This window comes from Drosophila sulfurigaster, chromosome 2R (assembly GCF_023558435.1).
Source record: "Drosophila sulfurigaster albostrigata strain 15112-1811.04 chromosome 2R, ASM2355843v2, whole genome shotgun sequence".
Classification (NCBI taxonomy): domain Eukaryota; kingdom Metazoa; phylum Arthropoda; class Insecta; order Diptera; family Drosophilidae; genus Drosophila; species Drosophila sulfurigaster.
The window spans coordinates 34,509,040-34,529,108 of record NC_084882.1 but is presented as its reverse complement, the minus strand read 5'-3'; the positions used below and the strand labels follow the sequence as shown (position 1 = coordinate 34,529,108).

Genomic DNA, 20,069 nt, shown 5'->3' with positions numbered 1-20,069 from the left:
AAAACAGTGTATCTATAAGATACATTTGTATCTACATCGTTTTATCCTCTATCTCAACAGCTCTTTCAATCCAACCTATAGTTAAATATATAGCGTGTTTATTATCCGATTGTTATAACACACAAAAAGCGGACATGTGAATTTAATCACGTTTTCATCAAGGAAATTGCTTCTTTTTTTTTCAGTTTTCAGTTTCAATTCAATGTCACAAATTTATCTTGGATCACAAATTTAATTATTTGCAGACAGCAATCGGAAATGTTTGGCTCAACAGCTGAAATAAACAATTAATCTGTGCTTTAATTACACCCCTTTTACACGTGCCGCTTTTACAGGGTATACACTTGAGTCTACTCACTTGCATCTTTATGGTAGGCGTTGCTCAAGTGTGTGCGTGCGGTCAACGAACAGCGTTGTGAGTAAAAGAAAAACAGTTTAATAAATAATTAAGTCTAATTGATTTAGAAAATATTTGCGTTGCACTTCTCAACTGTTATTTGGATAGAAGTTGAGTTTAATTTGAGGAAGCTAACGGGAAGCAAAGTCTACAAAATGTCAAAACGAAACTATTTTCATTTAAGATTCAAACGGAAGTTTTTTTTATATTTAGAATAATTTTAGATATTCCGACTAGATTTAGACTGATTTGTGAAGTTGTAAGAATATTATATATAACCAATTTAATGCAATTAAATCATTCTTATATTTAAAATCTATCTATTTTTGACGTTCTATTTGTTACTCAAAATATGTTGGATAATAATTTAAAATTTAGATGGCGCACCCAGCAAGCAGTGTAACGGTCGGGAAGCAGTGCAAGCGGTAAACTGCTACGTCGAACCTTTTCTGTTCACTACACTTAACGTTAAATATTTGAATTGTTGTTAATTAATAAATAAGGGGTGGCATATTCATTTAAAAAATGTTATTCAACAAATTATTAATATTTTGTTTACTCAAAATGTATTTTTGTATGCTAGTCATTTTTATTATAACAGTTGTTGCATTATATTGCACGTTATCCAGCACTGTTTTCTTAGACAGTGTGACCATTTGGTTGTGTGTAAAATAGTCCATACTGAAATTTTGTCTTGCGGTCACGCTGGACTTTGAGCAGTAAGAAGAAGATTTTGTGATGAGATATATCGGAACGCGCACAAAATGCAGTAAAAAATTGTGCATAAAATTTCAAAATTCGTTCGTAATGCGCAAACTGGCGCAATTGTGCTAATTAAGTGGCCCTTTCTTTTGAGTTATAGTGGTTTTTTCATAATACACATTGCATACTAAAGGCAAATTACATCTTAATTGACATCAATACACAAACACATATGCGGGACACACACAGAACTCACATCTCGAGGGCTCGTGTGTGTGTGTTTGTGAGTGCTGGACTCTGCTTGACTGCGACGACGTTGGCAGCGACGTCGACTGCAGCTGTGGCTGCTGCTGCTGTTGCTGTTGTGGGCAACAATAAACAATGAAAGGTGCAAGTGAATCAAATTGTGTACAATCATTATTATTATTATTATGTGCTTGGCTCGTTGCTGTTGCTCTAAGTGTGACGGACGATGAAACAACGATGCACAAGACAACGAAAAGAAAAACAAACTAATAACAAGGCCAACAGCAACAACAACAAAAATAATAACGCGCAAATACTGCATACAAGATACATAGAAACAAAAGCAAGAAAACGAGAAATATCGTAACGAGGTGTGTGTTTTCTGTGTTGTGTTTTGTGTGCAAATAACAAAAACAAAAACCAAAATTACGTCGCCGTACTGTACACACCGTCTGCCTCCCTCCCCCTCATCCTACCCACAATCCACATAGCGCTGCAGAAAAAGGAATATCAACAACACGAAATAGAAGCAGTGGAAGAAGCAGAGCCAAACAACAACAACAGCGACACCAACTAGAAGCAGAGCCAAACAACCACCCAAAATGTCGTCGCTCAAGGTTGCTGTGAGGGTTCGCCCCTTTAACTCACGGTGAGTGAACTGCTTGTATAGGAATTAGAATTTCAATATGCAGTCCAATTGGAATTGGGCGGCGAGTGTTTCCACTTAGATAAGGCGGCAAAAAAACGCCCCTCGTAAGCAACTGTTGCGCATTTCCAATTAAAAAAAAAACTACACACTAAATAAATGTAAAATACCCAGAAAAATATAAAATAAAAAAAATCAAAATTAAAAAGTCTGCGGCCATTCACCAAAAAATCAGTTACGCTGCTGACGTTGCCAAGTTCTTGTTTCTTGTATTTTTGTTGGCCAACAATTTGTTGAGCAAGCAGTCAGCGTATGTTTTTTTTTGGTTTTTTTGCCCCTCTTTGAAAGCCGCATTAAACCGAAAAATCTTACGGTTGTTTATGACGCTCGTCTAGCAAGCGCTCTTTTTTGTATGTTTATCATGTCGTTGGATTTGGCACAGTTACTTTTCAGCTCTTTTTTCGGTTGTTTGGCTTAAACCCGCATACAAAGCAGGCGAACAAAGCCAACAAAAGATGAAGCACTTCTCTTATGATGTCATTCATCTCATTCGATTGTGGCAAACACAAAAAAACAAAAACGACGTATACATTCAATATACACACAAATTTAGCTTCTTTTAATGGCCTCTCATTTTGTGTTAATTGTGATTACAGGTGCGAATATCACTCTCTCTATCTATCTCCCTCTCGCACACTTCCTCTCAATTTGCGTACGTTCTCTAATGTGCAGTGCTGATGACGTCATCGGTCATCTGCTTGCTGCTATGTAAAGCAGTTCACAAATGTGGCTCAGCTTAGTACTGCACGCACACACATGCAAACAGACTCACACACACACATTCGTATGCTTAACGAAGCCATGCTTGTATGCAAATACATATTATTAAGCATTTTTGCTGTTTTGTTTGCAAAGGCTGTGCACTGCAAGAAAATACTTTATCTCTTGTGTTGTCTGTCGGGAAACAGGAAATAATAAAAGCTTTTTAAATATTGCTTGCATAGTTTTTAATAGCTAATTGTGTTTTTTTGTTTCTATGATGTATGGTTCAAATATTCGAGTAGTTGCCTCTGATAGCACTTACTATCTAATCGATTTTACGAACGCAAAGTCACACATAAAATACACTGCGAGATATTCATTTGATATGCTAAAGTTTAGGAAAATTATGTATGGTATATTTGGATATAAAAATACTGAAGGTTGGAATATATACTAAAATGTGTTTAAAATATCTTGACATATATCATTAAGATATATAGATATTTTTATTTGATATGTTGAAGTTTGGTAAAATTATGTGAGGTATATTTTGATATTAAAATACTGCAGGTTAGAATGTATACTAAAATGTGTATAAAATATCTTCAAATCTTTTATTAGAGTTTCTTAATAGTCTACAGATATTTAAACATTTAGATGTATACTACGAATATTTCGAGATTTAAAATATATTTCGATTAGAAAAGGCATAAATGTTGGTATTATTTAGTTTCTGCCAAAAATCCTTAAGTATAAAATAGTATTTTTAAGAATAGGCATAAGTATTGACATTATGTATTTTATAATATAGTATTTTTCACAATTCAATGTTAATTTATATTAAAAATAGTATATATTTTTTAAATTAAAAAGAGAATTTATTCTGAAATGATAATTTTCTATAGATTGTATATTAGATTCAGGAATTATTTGTATATAAGAATTGGATAATAAACGAAAGTTCCATCAAATGCAATTGAAGTTTACAAAGATTTGTACAAATCTTACTTAAAACTCACTCTTAAAATGATACACAAACAATATGTTGCATAAAAAGTATGTCTATCCAAACTGTCTCTCCTTTTCTCCCAGTGTAGTCATGGAAGAGCGCACGTTGCTCGCAAAAAAATCGTAGCAAAATAAGTATAATTAACAATTGAATATACGGATGCGCAGTATGTAGAGTTCAACTCGAATTTTCGCTGCGATTTCGCGAATATGGAAAAGATGTAGTATAAAAATATATTATTGTAAGCTGTAGCTGACGAGTATTATGAGTATTTTATGCACGCGAATAACAATTTGCAAGCAACTTCCATATTCATTGTGAAGTTTTGCCAGCAAGCGATTCATTCATTTGCTGCTGACTCACAAATTTGGTCATAATTGAAGGCGCTGTTTGGTGTGTGTTTATAGTTTGGGGTTTTGTGGTGTGAGGTTTGTTGGAATGAAGGCACAAATCAGCGCCACAGATTGAGATAACATACTAAGGAGGCAAATGTGCGCAATAAACTGAGTCAAAGCAAAGCCAAAGCAAACAAACAGATTAAAAATTAAAACCACTCGCAGGCAATGAGTGGAGAGAATACGACGAGTGTGTTTGAGCTGACGATGCGATGCGCATTCAGTCTATGAGCAGCCAGCAGCAAGAGGAATGACCTAAAATTGTTGCCACAAATGGGGGCAAGAAGCGCAGAAGGCAGATAAAAAGTAGAAATGCCAAGAATTAGTAATAAAATGATACTGAGTTGTTGTGTCCGGGGGCCATTGACAGAGTCAAACTGGCGGCAAGTTTGTCTCGAATTGGGTGGCACATGCAACCGCGTGGCACATGCAACGACCGCGTGAAAAATCTATTTTTTTTGTTTTTCTCTCTGTTGTGTTGTTATTTGCTACCTCCTATGGATTCTCGACATCGCGCGTCATTTAGCATTTTTCCAGATCATGCAAAATGCTTATAAATAGCGCTATTTATTATGGCCAGGTCGTTGCGAGCCAAGTTAATGGGGCCCTAGAGAATGCTAGCTAACAAACGACAACAAGCTGTTCTCCCATGCTTCTCCTTTTTTGCTTGTTAATTTTTTGGGTCCAAGGTCGTTTACAGGGTATTTTAATGTCACTCCCCAACTTATACTCTCTCTCTCTCTCTCTTCTATTTCTTGCAGTGAAAATGACATGGACGCCCAGCTCATTGTGGAGATGGAGAACAAGAAGACACGACTGGTGAAGCCTCGTTTGCAATCCATTCGCGATGCTGGCAGAGAAGCGCATCATGACTTCACCTTTGACTATTCGTATTGGTCATTCGATGCGGAGGATTCACACTTTGCCACCCAAGAGCAAGTGTACAGCGATCTGGGCAACGATGTCGTCGATTGTGCCTACGAAGGTGAGTTCAACTCAACCCAGCGATGACTCAGCCCAAACAATTTGCCCCTGACTTTGACAGATTGACAAGACAAAAGACAAGTCGGTCGAACAATCAGTCAGTCAGTCAGTCGCTGTTTTCTTTTGCTTTTTGATTTTGCGCTCTTTGATGTTTCCCGAATTTTCGCTGCGTGTCTAAAAATAACTAGAAAGAAAGATAGACTTGAGTGGGCTCGACTTTGAGATACCTGATATTAATTGTGAATAAATGCTAAATAGTATAGTATTGGTTTTAAAATATACCAAATTAATAAACATCAAAAATACTAAAAATATACCAAATTACGAAAATTAAAAATACCAAAAATACTACAAATATACAGAATGATATATTTCTATTGATTTGAAAATATACCAAATTAATAAACACCAAAAATTCTAAAAATATACCAAATTATATATGGTATATTAATATGTTACTAAATTAAAACTACTGAAAATATATAGAATGTTATATTTGATATATTAAAATAGTACCACATTGAAAATACCACAAAAATACTAAAAATATAGAAATTGTTACTTTTGGTATTTTGATATAGTATTATATTCAAACTGTATAAGGAAAAATATTACTCGCAGCTCGCTACTAAATCAATATACCCCAAAAATAGTAAATATATACCAATATGCATATAAACCAAATGCTATATTTAGTATATTCATATAGGACTACTTTATATACCATGCTGTTACTACGCTGCTACCTTTTGGCGGTAGCAGTGCCGTATTTGGCGTCTAAAATATACCATTACAATATACCACAAATATACTAAATATACACCAAAGACTATATTCAGTATATTAATATACGACTACATTAAAAATATACCATAGAGTGCAAAATATACCAAAGGAGGCACAAAGTTATAATACGCTTCTTCGCTTCTGCGTAGCGGGTATTAAAAAGAAAATATACGCTACTCATGCTCGCTTTTATACACTACTATTAATTTAGTATACAAATGTACTTAATATATACTAAAGGCTATATTTAGTATATTCATATAGGACCACATTAAAAATATACCATAGAGTGCAAAATATACCAGGAAGAAAACGGTATATGCTGCTAGCTTTTGACTTGCTCAGTATGGCATTAATTTTAAAATATATCAAATCAATACACCACAAATATACTTAATATATACCAAACACTATATTTAGTATATTCATATACGACTATACCAAAGGAGGCACAATTTATAATCACCCTTCTACCTTTCTGGGTATCGGGTATAAAAAGCAAAAAAAAAACGCTACTCGCTTTTGGCGTGCTCGTCTATGCCTCAATAATCATGCAAATTTCCGCCTAACACTGCGGCTACGTAATATGGGCAAAGTCTAGTTGTGGCTGTTTTACTATCAGCTGTAGTTGGAGTTGAAGTTGAAGTTGGAATAGAGGAGATTAGCGTTGATTGATTGTCGACACGACTGACGACTGTCACGTGCCTGGCGAAGATTTCCACCAGTGCGTAATATTTTATGCGCTTTCACTCGTGCCTCGAGAGGAAAACCCACCAGCAGAAAACTGTAAACTGTAACAGCTGAATTTCTATTATTGTTGTTGCTGCTGCTATGGCGAAAAACTATGCCGAAAAACCAAAACTAACTTTCGCCTACGACTGAATAAAATGCCAAGCGAAATGGAACAGCTGTTTTTTGTTTTTGTTGCTGTTGTTGTTGTTGTTGGCACGCTTTCAATATCAAATTACCCGAGCCAAGATTGCTCGAGTGGGAATGACAACACAACACAACGAAAACAAAACAAAACTGCAAGTGATGTCCACACACACACACATTTTCGAGCCATGTTGCTGACTGGCCAAATGCGGCAGTAACTTGGCTAAGCAATTGTAGCTGTCGCTGCCGTTGATGCTGCTGTCTGTTGTTGTTGCTGTTGCGCCACTTGTGCGGTCTCGGATGACGTTGTTTTGGCCCGAGAGGCAATCTCTGAGTCGTCCCCTGCACAATAAGCAAGCTGTTGAGGTGCTTAAACGCCCATTGGTTGCGACTCATCTGTCTCTTGGACTGTCTCTCTGACTGTCTGCAGTCTGACACTTGAGCTGCAATTACAGTAAAAGTGTTTATACCCTCTAGCCATAGGTTAGAAGGGTATTATAAAAGTACACAACTCGCACCCTATAAAAGATATATATTCTTGATCAGAGTCATCAACCGAGATGATGATGAGATGATTAAAATCAATGTTAGTAGCTTTGACTGGTAATCTGGTATGTTTTGTACTCTGTTATATTTTCCATGTAGTACTATTCAATATACCAAATATACACATTCGGTATATTTTTAGTATTTTGTGGTATATTGCTTTTGGCATAACTTCAAATTAATACCGCACTGCTTTGCTTTCATGTAGCCTATGGTATATTTTAAGTGTTTTTGTGGTATATTAATTTGGTATGTTTTTAACTTATTACCGCACTGTTTTGCTTTTATACATAATATGTATCAATATACCAATTATAGCCATCGGTATATTTTTTTTTAGTATTTTTGTGGTATATTCATTTGGTATATTTTAAAAATAATACCGCACTGTTTTGCTTATATTCGAAACGAGTATCGGGTATCTGTTTCTTACTTGTTTAGTATTTTTGCAGTACATTATTTAGTATATTTTTAGAATAATACCACATTGTCTTCCTTTTATTACGGGTATCTCACAGTCGAGTACACTCAACTGTAGTTTTCTTACTTTGCTTTTTATATGCAACGTCGCGTCACCTCACAGCATTCATCCTCATCATCACATTCAACACCTGCCTCTCTTTAAACCAACAATTTATCATGCGCTTAACGTTGTGAGTCAACATTTAGCTAATTTCTTTATACGTTTGTTCTCAATATAACCATATTAGAGGTTTTACAATCGAGCCATAAAATTGCGTAATCACTACGTCATATTGAAATAGGAATTAAAGAACGTATGTACATTGAGCTAACGTCAAATCATTATTTTCGCAATTAGCTAGGAGTGTGATTAAACACTTCAACTTTGATTTGGCATTGAGTTTTGATAAAAAAAAATGCAACTTGAGCATGAGAAATGAAGAAAATTAATTGATTTTGTCTGCAAAGTAATGTTAATAATGAATTTTGAAGATGATTGTTTTTTCATCAACCAAGAATTTGAATAGAAATAAATAAGTATTATATAAATGGGTGTCCGTCAAACACTTATTAAATATCTACTATATGTTACTATATGTATAGAAAGAAATATTTCCTTAAATATATGTATTCAACTTTACATAGATTCAAATATTTCTCAATAATTAATAAGAGAGTTTTCCTTAAAATTTATTACATAAATATATAAAGATAGAATTATATCTCAATCATTTATTAAACAGAACTATGTAAGAGAATTTTTCATTTTCATATAATAAATATATATGGATTGCATTATTTGTCAACCACAAATGAAATATATTCAAACATATAAATAATGCTTAATTTCGTTTCATTATTTGTCATCCCATAGCTAAATAGTTTTTCAATATATTTAGAATACATTAATCATATATTTAAATATGAATAACAATTGATTTTTACGTGTTTTTAAATGAAATATTTTCTATACATTTAAAGCTTATTTTTTACAATTGTTTTGACATGCTTATTAGTTCAACTTTATTACCTCTTTAAGAAATTCCATTGTTAAGTTTGACAGACAGCTTTCTATTTGTTATCTTGACATATATTTTGCTGAGGTTTATTTTAGAAATGCGCATTCATTATGCAAGCAAATGGCAAAATAATTTGTCTAGACTTGAAAATGTTTTCCCCCAAAAATAACTGCAATTATTGTTATTGTGGACAGACGCATTTTTGGGGTCTTAATTCGACTCTCTTCGCTTAGTTAATTTGCTGCAGTAATTGGAGAGCATTTACTTTGTCTGGGGAATTGCTTTTTACTCGAGCATTTGCACAACTCAATTTAAAAATAATTAAAATACTTTAAAGACTTTTCGAGCGCCCTCGAGCGCAATTCGATAGCTCGCTTTGCAATCGCTTTTATGAGGCAGACAGTCTAACCTTGTCCTTTGAAATTTGCGACTGCTCGTCGGAGAGAAATAATTACGTGCAAAACGAGCTTAAATCCTAGGCTCATAAAATTAAACTAGCACACCATCTGTTGCAAGCGTGTTGCATGCAATGACTGCCTCACATTAACATTAGATATACCACCTCTGACCTTTTGTGATTTGTGTTTTCCTCGTCAGGTTACAATGCCTGTGTGTTTGCCTATGGCCAAACCGGTTCTGGCAAGACGTTCACCATGATGGGCACCCCGAACAATCCTGGATTGATACCGCGCATCTGCGAGGAGCTCTTTGCACGCATGAAAGTGGGCCAGGAGTCAGGAACCGGATATCGCACACACGCAAGTTACCTGGAGATCTACAACGAGCGTGTCAAGGATCTGCTCGCAGCACAGAGCACAGGACACGCGTTGCGAGTGCGTGAACATCGCAGTCTTGGGCCTTATGTAGAGAATCTGTCGCAGCACGCAGTGTCCGACTTTGAGGAGATACAGGTGAGTGAAGCAAATGGAAATTTGTAACAATTTATTACGTTTATTAATTGAAATTCCTTCTTTGGCATTAGGAATGCATTGCGAGGGGCAATGCACATCGCACCACGGCGAGCACGAACATGAACGATACGAGCAGTCGCAGTCACGCCATCTTCACGATCACATTTGTGCAGGCCGTCTTCATGAATGACATGCCAAGCGAGACAGTCTCCAAGATCCATTTGGTCGACTTGGCTGGCAGGTGCGTAAGCGGAGCATGAAATTATTGCCATTGTTACGACGAGTAGGGAGCAACTACTTTGGCAACTTTTGAAAAGACAAAACTATATGTTTGCCATAGGCTAACAAAAAGTTAAACAATTTACAAAAAGTAGACAAGAAAAAAGTAGTGCAAACGCATAATATATCATCGGTTTTAAATAGCTTCGAATGTAGCATTTAATTAGAAAATAGGTTTGTACAATTCGTGTAGAAATTTGATTAATGAATTTATAAATTTAAGTGACAATTTTGTAATGTTCGTTTAGGGTAAGAATCAATGATAATGAGATTTAAACACTAACAGCAAGATAGGCAACAATTTCGTTCAATTATTGTACTAATTATATTACTGAATTGATGAACTTAACCGATAATTTTGTTAAATTCGTGTAGAGTGAGAAAATCATTCTTTACCTTCGCAATTTGTGTCATGCTTTTACTTTAATATTAACAAGATTGTGATGGCTCCAGCAAGATGTATTTCTTCTTCGAATTTGAGTAGAAATTGCATTATTTACACTTTAATTTGTGCATCACTTTTACTTTGACATGATTAGCAACAGCAAAATGTATTTGTTTAATCGATAAATTCGTTTCATTTGTAAGAATGTGATATTAATTATGAATCCGTTAAATTTGCTTAGATTAAGAAAAGGAAAGTTAGCGACGCAATTTGTACTTACTTATGTCAACAACATTAAAATATTAATAGCAGCATGTCTTTGTAGCCCACAGTTGTTCACCTGCAATCGATCAACATAAAATACCAGATTAGATTTGAAGCTAGAATTGACAGCTCTGATTACAAGTTCAATCACTAACTTATACATTTTACTTTCTTCCAGTGAGCGTGCCAATGCCACAGGAGCGACGGGACAGCGACTGAAGGAGGGCGCCCACATTAACAAATCTCTGGTGACGCTGGGCAGCGTCATCTCGGCGTTGGCGGAACAGACGAGCGCCGCTCACATGCACAACTCTACCTCGCTGGCAACGACGCCAAACAGCGGCACAAAGCGTGTGCTCTACATTCCCTATCGCGACTCCATTCTCACCTGGCTGCTCAAGGACAGTTTGGGTGGCAACAGCAAGACCATTATGATAGCTGCTTTGTCGCCAGCGGATTGCAATTACAGCGAAACATTGAGCACGTTGCGCTATGCGAATCGAGCCAAGAACATTATCAACAAGCCAACTGTAAACGAAGATGCCAATGTGAAGCTGATCCGCGAGCTCAGGGAGGAGATCAACAAGCTGAAGTCGATGTTGACAGGAGATATTGTAAGTAAATTAAAATTGAATTACTTAATTCCTTATTAATTTGTTGGTTTTCTCTTTTAGCACTCGCTGCAGCCTTCGCTCAAGGTACTTGCTGATCTGCAGAAGAAGGAGGCGCAGGAGAAAGTGCTCACGGAGGAGTGGACGGAGAAGTGGAAGGTGGCACAATCCATATTGCAGGAGCAGAAGAGTCTTGGCTTGCGTAAATCAGGTGTGGGAGTCGTACTCGACTCGGAGATTCCCCATTTGATTGGCATACACAACGATGTGACTACCGGAGTGACGCTTTACAGCCTGAAAGAAGGCGAGACCTGCATTGGCACCGAGGATGCCGAGCTGGCGCCACACATTGAACTTGTGGGCGATGGCATAAGACCGCAGCACTGCAGCATTGTGCTGAAAGGAGGCGTGGCCACACTGCATCCCTGTCCGCAAGCGCAGTGCTGGGTGAATGCGCATCTCATTGACGAGCCCAAGCAGATATCGCAGGGCGACATTATACTGCTTGGGCGCACCAACATCTTTCGCTTTAACAATCCCAGTGAGGCGGAGAAACTGCGCAAGGATTTGAATCGTTCACAGCTCGACATGTCCCGTTTATCGTTGATCACTTCGTCGAGGGAGAATTTGCTGTCTTGCAGCGTCAACTTGGATGAGGACTCGATGACGGGCAGCACTTCATCGCCTTACAAACGCTCCGATCGCCAGTATTATCCACAGCGTCCGATGTCACGCGATGATCCCGAGCTGCAGGATGAGAATCGCAAGATTTTAGACACTATTGAGAATGCGCTCAAGCAGCTGAATGTGGTAAGTAAACTGAAAGTATCAAAAGTTCACATTTAATTACATTTTCATCACTTTTAGGAACGAGTTCAGATGCACGATCAGTACAAGACAAAAGTGCACAAATTGACAGCAGAGCTGAAGCGTTTGGAACTCGAGAAAATGGATGGCATGCAGCTGTTGAATTGCCGAGAACAGGAGCTGCTTGCTCGCAAGGATATGCTGCTATGGGAGAAGAACAACGAGAAGGTTCAGGTGCGTTGAGTTCTTTAACTATTTTACGGCATGAATTCAATTTGAAATTGTTAAGCTTGTTTTTGAGTGCTTAAATTATGATTTAATTTGTATGTCTTGGCCTTTCGTTTCCTTATGCGTTTATTTTTGTTCGTTTCATTTTCGTTTTAGATCGACATTGTGTGTAGACAAATTACTGCGTTTCAAACACAGCTCGACTCTAAGAAACGCGATTTCTCTGAGTATGTAGCCAAAGAATTGCAGGAACTGCATGATTGTGGCAAACTAGACGAGGTTTGTGCGCATTCCTTTTCATTTAATTACATATTGTTATATTTTTAAATATATTTCGTTTAATGCTTGCTAAGTTACTTGAATGTTTGGTTTACTAACAATTGCAACTACTTTGCAGATGGGCATGAAAATCGAGGAGGGAACGCCGCTCAACGATGAGTTGCTGCTGCAAGTGTCCGACTCGCTGGACTTGTTTGCCGCGCAGTTTATTAAGGACACAGTACGAAGAAATGTGAGTGTGCCTAGAAATCCTTAAATAGAGTTTATTTACTTACTTTAAATCACTTATAGAACGAGGAAATACGACGATTGGACGAGCAGATAGCCGAGAAGGAGCGCATACTCAATGCCAGCACCAGCAAAATAGCTAAAGTAGACGAAACCATGCTGGAAATTCAGGCGCAATTGGATCGCTTGCGACTGGAGCGCATTGAGGGGGAGAAGGAAGCGCAGAGCATCAAGGCCAAGAAGCAGAGCATGCAACTGCAAGTGCAGAGCTCCAATGAGATGGACGATGTGTCCAAGTCGGACACGTATAAAACATGTGATACTTTCCCCCTCGGACTTCTCGCCCACCATCACCGAGGGTCAGCAGTCGCCGCTGAGCAATTGCTCATGCGATGCTGGCGACGAGGCGGAGGATACGCGAAAGGACGACTTCTCCGGCAGCAGCGAGGACACTTCACGCACCTGCACGGCGGGTCCAAGCAGCGGAAGTGCGCCCAGCTCGCAGGCCGTGATGAGCGACAGCGGCGTCTGCTTGGACAGTCGCAATCAGGCGCTGTTGCAGAATGGCGTCGCAGCCAATCATCGACATCAAATGCGCACCAGTGACGAGGAGACTGGCTCCTGTTCGTCCTGCGAAATAGGACGGTATCCGGGACTAACTCGAGCCTATTGTCCGCTGCATGCAAAGCGTCGCAAGATTGCGGCCCAAAAGGCCTTGATTATGAAGAACCTCGAATCGGATGTGAACAAGACGGAGCTGGATGAACAGATTGCCGATCTGCAGGATTTACAGCGTAGCTACATACAATTGGAGCAGGAATTGCTGCAGTCTGTTCAGGATCTGGAGGCGCATGCTCTGTGCTGTGCGGAGGAACGTGCTGGCCACATGGCCAGCTCCATTATGCGCTCGAGTGTGATGAGTCCCACCAGCATGGAGGACTCCAATTCGCAAGGCTACTCGCCCAGCATGACCAGATCCTGTCCGTCCATGTTAAGGGAGTGCAGTAAGTGAATACTTAGATGCTTATTTGAGTAGTTTAACTCATTTAGTTCATTCTCTTCTTGCAGCTGAGGGCGAACACTTTATCACCATACCCACATTTGTGATGCGTGGAGCTGGTAAGCAGACGCATTATGAGTATGAGGTGCGCATTGCGCTGCCGGATGGCAAGCTCAACATACTGCGTCGATATAGTCGCTTTCGTGAGCTGCATCTCTGCATGAAGCACTGCTATGGGGCCAAGGTGAGTCTACTTTAATATTCTTTCCATTATAACGAAGTGTAATCCCTGCCTTTTTCCCTTTACAGATCTCTGCTTTACCATTTCCACGTCGCGAACTCTTTGCCTCGAACAGCGAGCCGGTGGCCAAGCATCGTCGCCGTCTGCTCGAGCTGTATCTGCGCCGACTCTTCGTCGTCTGCTCGAAGATACCGCAGTGTCCGATCTATGAGGGACCCGGTGGGCCGGGCCTGACGCGTGCCTCCCTCGTACAGCTGTCGTCTTTTTTTTCAAGAAAGGCCTGTTCGAGAACGGAAAGCATGGGACGGGATAATAGTTAACCTACTGCTGAATTATCTCCTGCCCACAGTGTGTCTATGTATCTATTTGTACTATCTGCTCAGCTATATCGGCGAGCAAATGCACCTGTTTTGACAAGTAAAATCCGTAATCGAGAATCGATAATCTGTAAAACGGTAATCGGTAGACTGTAAGACCTTGTATGTACCATGTACTATGTGTAAGACCACCAGTGTCCTTCCAAAATACGAGTATGTTATTATTTTTATACCACTATTTGAATATATAATCTTATACCCGTACTCACTCCTATCGCTGTGCAATCTCTGCGTGTAATCCATCAACCAACCAAGCAACCAATCAGTGTATCAGTGTATGAAGCCTTAAACTAATTGTAAATCTAACTGCCAACGGCATTAACATGTATCTTTATATAATTATACTGTAAACTTTATACAATGCGGTTATAACTTCCACACAAAAACAGTTGAAATTCCAACTATGAAAATGCTCAGTTGGTTTGTTCGTTTGTTAGTTTGCAAACTTTTAAATAGCTAATTTTTGAACTAGTTAAATATATATACAACATATACGTAAGCATAAGTTATTCCAGTTATTCAGTCTGTGATTATCAATTGAATGAAGAACTTCAAATCCAAAACAAAAATGTACGAAACTCAACATTTCAATTAAAAAGCATGTACTAAATTTTGATTAGTTGTTGTAAGCGAGCTAAAGAGCTATTAGAACACTGATGTGGGTTTTGGGTAGGCAGACATTTAGCAGTAGGCGATAAGCAATATTTTAGCATCTAAGCATCGAGCACTTAGCAATAAGCCCGAACGTCGCAATTACAAACAAACAAATAAGTACACTTCACTAATTATGAGTACAACTGACCGCAATTGCAACCGCAAATGTAATGCAACCGCAACAAAAACATGAAATGTTTAATAAGTCTAATATAAATGATTAGGTTAAGCACTTAGCTCTATGACAATTGATCGTTGAAACTGACATTGAATTGCATTGAAACAATAATAGTTTAAATGTTTGAATAAACTTATTTAATACGAAATTTAAAACCACAGAAATTTATTCTTAACAGCAGCTGTTAACCGTAATGTTAAGTGCAGAGCTTAAAGCTTTACCAGCGCTAAGCTTTATCCGTTACGTTGCGTAGCCGCCTGTTTGGTGTCGAGCAACGCTTGCAGCTTGAACTGTATTAAAATGATGGTGAAACTGATGATGGTGACAACCATCTGGAAACGAAAGTCGATGAGACTCGAAGAGTGTGCCTTTAATTAATCACATATTAAACTTACGCCGCCAAAGTATTTTAGATTGATGTCGAAGAAACCGCCGCAGGTGAAGCGCAATTTTAAATGCTCCAGCTGCAGCGCATATTCCATGACCACCATGCTGAGCTCTTGCGGTGTAATGCGACCGCAACCACAGCGTATATTATGCAGAATGCGACCGAAACTATTATACTGTGTGTAAATTGCAATTAGAATGCGAGTTGGGTGTGTAAAATAAACTGTGACTTGCCAAGCTGATGCAGTTGTGGCTGACATAGCAGGGTATCAGCAGGTTCGTCAGCAGTATCAACAAGTAGAAAACGCGATCTGCAATAAATTCATGATTAATACATGTAAGAAATCTACAGTCGAGTGAGCTCGACTGTGAGATACCCGCTACCCATTCGGAATTGGAATTATTTGGTATATTGATATACTATATTGTGAATAAATGCTAAATGGGGTCTTAATTTCAAAATATACCAAATAAATATACCACAAATATACCGAATGCTATATTTAGTATATTCATATATATTGTGAATAAAAGTAAAACAGTGCGGTATTAATTTGAAGACAACCCGAATTAATATACCACAAAATACTAAAAATATACCGAATGCTTTCATTGGTATAGTGATTTATATTGTGAATAAATGCTAAACAGTGGGGTCTTAGTTTCAAAATATGCCACAAAATATACCACAAATATATCGAATGATATATTTATTATATTGATATATATTGTGAATAAAAGTAAAACAGTGCAGTATTAATTTAAAGACATACCAATTAATATACCAAAAAATACTAAAAAATATACCGAATGCTTTCATTGGTGTATTGATATATAAATGCTTAAAATATATCGAATGGTATCTTTAATATATTAACATAGTACCACATTCAAAATATATATAAATACTAAAAATATACCGAATGTTATATTTGGTATATTGATATACAAATACTAAATATTAATTCGGTATGCTACTTTGATATATTGACAAAATATATAGAAATACTAAAAATATACTGAATGCTATAATTGGTATATTGATATACAAATACTAAATACTAATTCGGTATACTACCACATGATATTTTTAGTATATTGATTTAGAACTACATGCTATCTTCTTTGGTATATTGATCTGTGAATACTGAAAATATACCGAATGATATTGATTTAGTACTACATTCAAAATACTATATATAAAAATATTTAAAATATGCCGAATGCTATCTTTGGTATTTTGATATATCACTACATCAAAATATACCATAGAGTGTAATATATATTAGCCGATGCAACTCAGACCAGTAGGCGATCAGAGATCCAGTGTTTCATACGGACAGAAAGCAGAAATGCCTCCTTTTGCCTGCTACATATGTACATTTCCTGGATTCACTAAGTTATAATACCCTTCTACTCTGTGGATAGTGGGTATAATAAGTCATTAATGAGTTACTCTTCACTTACAGAAGCGACAGCAATCGTTGGGATTGAGCGCCTGTATGTAGGCCCAGTTGACAATGTGCAGCACGCATACTCCATTATAAAGAAAGATCAGCAGCATGGGGAGTAGGAAGTAACCCTCGAGTTGACCCACAAGCAGCCAGATGCGTCCCAACAGCTGCTTGTTGCGTCTCATGGCCTGGCACAGCGCCTGGAGCAAAGCACGCTGTTCGCAGTTGCTCAGCTCTCGCTGCAGTTGCAGCAATTTATGCCGCAGTCTGCGTAGCAATTCCCTTATTAAGAACACATACAACGTGTACTCTATACTCTTGAATTCCAGCACAATTATTATGAACTCGGTGAGAATTCTATCGCGCCAACTCATAAAGTCAGTGAGCACAGGAATTGTGAGACGTGGCAAGACGAGCACAATAAATATGGCCCACAGTCCGATGCGTTTAAACATATAGATGCGGAAATTGGGCTGCTTGCACTTACTGCCAAAGGATTGAAAGGTGCCATCGATGTCTTTCTCGAGTGCTGCTATCTCCCTGTAGATGTCTCCCAATCTGCCGTAGTAGATGAATATATAAACATAGTTGGTGGCCATCAGCAGCGTGTAAAAGATCTTCTGCACCAAACCCAAGGCGTTGGTAAAGTCCGTCACCTCCAAGGTTTGCACCTCAATCGCAAGTATAACCACATTGATGAATGTCACCCAGACTGAGATCAGCTGAATGCAGCAGCTGTAAAGTGAGAAGATCGACAGCAAGAACTTCCGTTGCCCGCTCCGTGAACTCATGCCAAAGCTGCTGGGCGGCGGAGTCAAAGTGAGCAGCGAGAAGAGCTGCAAATAGGGACGCGATGTTGCCAGCAGTTGACCCTCCATGGCGAGACTGAGCCAATCAATATTACGTGTATTACGTATACGCCACCTGACCGCATAGTTCTGTGCGATTAATTGTATAGATACTCAGCTTAGTCGAGCGTATAAAAAGATGCTTAACTTTTCTGTATGTCCAATTGTCATATTGTAACAATTGCAGCGCATAGAAAATGTTCATCGCTGGCAATTGGTTTCTGTTCGGTTTCCATTAATGTGCTGCTAGTTCTGCTGCTGCACTCGTTTCTGCATAGCAATTATTCCACTTCCTTTCTTCATTTAGCCGTTTGTGCAATGGCAACATAGACAGCAGACAGCACTTGTAGGTGTGTGTGTGTGTGTGAGTGTTTGCTGCATGCATGAGGACTTGGACAAGCCAAATCAAATGAAAACACTCTCCTGTCCCTCGTACACTGAAAAAACAGTTTTAAAATCAAGATTATGGCTCAAGTTCTAAGAAATTTGGAGGGTCAAGAACATAAAAATCTTAATGATAGAAAACACTTCTTGATTTCAAGAACATTTGATATGAGACCCAAGTTCTTATTAGTACGAAAAAAAACTTTTTATAAGATCATATACATATTTTATTATTTTCGGTTTTACTATCTTAATGTTAATTAGAATAAAATTACATTATACATTTTATATTGTTTTTTATTACTATTTTTTATTTTACTAATTTTTCATTAATTAGCGTATTCAGTTACATATATGTTAATTACTCTATTAACGAAATACTTATCATCGATTTGTGCAGCTCTTAAATCCAGGACCTTCTCTGCTAGACTGCAAAGAAGAATGGTTTGCAATAGAACAGAATTTTTTAACCTAAATCTAGTACTTTTCATATTATTGTTCTTAGTTTTAAGAATTTGTTCTTAAAGTGGTTCAGTTTTAAGAACACAATTTTTAAGACGTATTCTCTTGATTTCAGAAATTGATCTTTTTTTCAGTGTACACTCCGCCGCTTGCTAATCTCGAGTGCACTCGGACATACGCGGACATCCGGCAGCCCATTGGCAGGATCATGTGTCCTTTTTTAATTTTAAACTACTTCACTTTAGTCTTGCTCTAAGTCCACTCCAACGAACGAACGAACGAGGCAGCCATGATGATGTTCGCTTTCAAGTCCTTTTCTTTTCTGCTTGATTAAGCACTTTGTGTAAATGGAGCACATGCAGATGTCACTTGTTAACAGCTCCAACTCCAACACCAACTCTAACCCGATGGCATTTTTAATATACCAAACTCGAGATTAGTCTTTGAACTGGGGAAAGGGAATGAGATTGCAAGAGAAGAGAATCAGGTCTGCATTGTGCTCTGCTCTCATTCAGCAAACAATTATTGAAATATAATAAAATTAAATAATTTTTAACAAGCCACAGGAAAACGGAAGTGCACGCAGACCAAAAAAGAGAGATAGAGAGAGGGGAAACGGGAGGAGACAAAGCTGACACAAAAGCCGATGGCTTCACATCGCGTGCAGATAGTTTTTTTAATGGCCTTTTGTTGTGCTTATTATAAATACACTTGGGTATTGTTTAAATTGCATTCTGTTCAACCCAAAAAAAAAGGGAAAAAAAAAAAAAATGGAACAACACCAGAAAAATAGCCAATATATTTTATTTGCAAAGGTAAATAAATTCGCATAAAGGCATGTAAGCTGACTTCAGGCTGAGTTTGTGTGCGTGTAATAAACAAATACATTTTTATTATTTATGTATTCATGGCCATTAAACGGATATCCGTGGACATTGCGCGTTAAATTGCAATGCATCCCGCTCTCCTTCCGCTTGCTTGCACGTCTCTCTCTCTCTCTCGCTCTCCTATCTTTGCATCCTTTCTGTTTATGGGCGACTTTAATATGCATTGCTGCGTCTACATATGCCAAAAGGGCGGTGGCTGTTGCTGCACTCACATGTTATTAAATTAACGCACAAATTAACGAAAATTACGCGTAGCTTAATGAAATTTCCACGATTTTTCATTCTGACACGCCGAGCTGAACCTCTGAGCTGCAAAATCTGCTTAAAGACTTGACCCAATGAGCTGTGAATGGTAAATGAATTTCACGTTGAAAT

The 20,069-nt window shown here is 38.0% G+C and overlaps 2 protein-coding genes across 2 annotated transcripts; one reads left to right on the top strand and one right to left on the bottom strand.

Annotated features, from left to right (window-relative positions):
• Window positions 1-1,123: 1,123 nt before the first annotated feature.
• LOC133836029 (kinesin-like protein Klp98A) lies at window positions 1,124-14,649 on the top strand. Its single transcript, XM_062266301.1, is given in 14 exon segments — window positions 1,124-1,994; window positions 4,919-5,142; window positions 9,428-9,741; window positions 9,813-9,982; window positions 10,848-11,283; window positions 11,344-12,090; window positions 12,148-12,321; window positions 12,472-12,594; window positions 12,713-12,826; window positions 12,886-13,160; window positions 13,162-13,826; window positions 13,891-14,066; window positions 14,132-14,326; window positions 14,329-14,649. Coding segments are annotated over 14 exon segments (3,708 nt in total). The 5' UTR covers window positions 1,124-1,947; the 3' UTR covers window positions 14,377-14,649.
• A 761-nt stretch (window positions 14,650-15,410) lies between these two features.
• On the bottom strand, window positions 15,411-18,336 carry LOC133836030 (putative gustatory receptor 98b). The gene is made up of 4 exons (XM_062266302.1): window positions 17,127-18,336; window positions 15,894-15,970; window positions 15,668-15,835; window positions 15,411-15,604 (listed from the first exon to the last, which is right to left on the bottom strand). Exons 1-4 carry the CDS (start codon window positions 17,989-17,991, stop codon window positions 15,506-15,508), a joined length of 1,209 nt encoding a protein of 402 aa, XP_062122286.1. The 5' UTR covers window positions 17,992-18,336; the 3' UTR covers window positions 15,411-15,505.
• Between the last annotated feature and the right edge of the window lie 1,733 nt (window positions 18,337-20,069).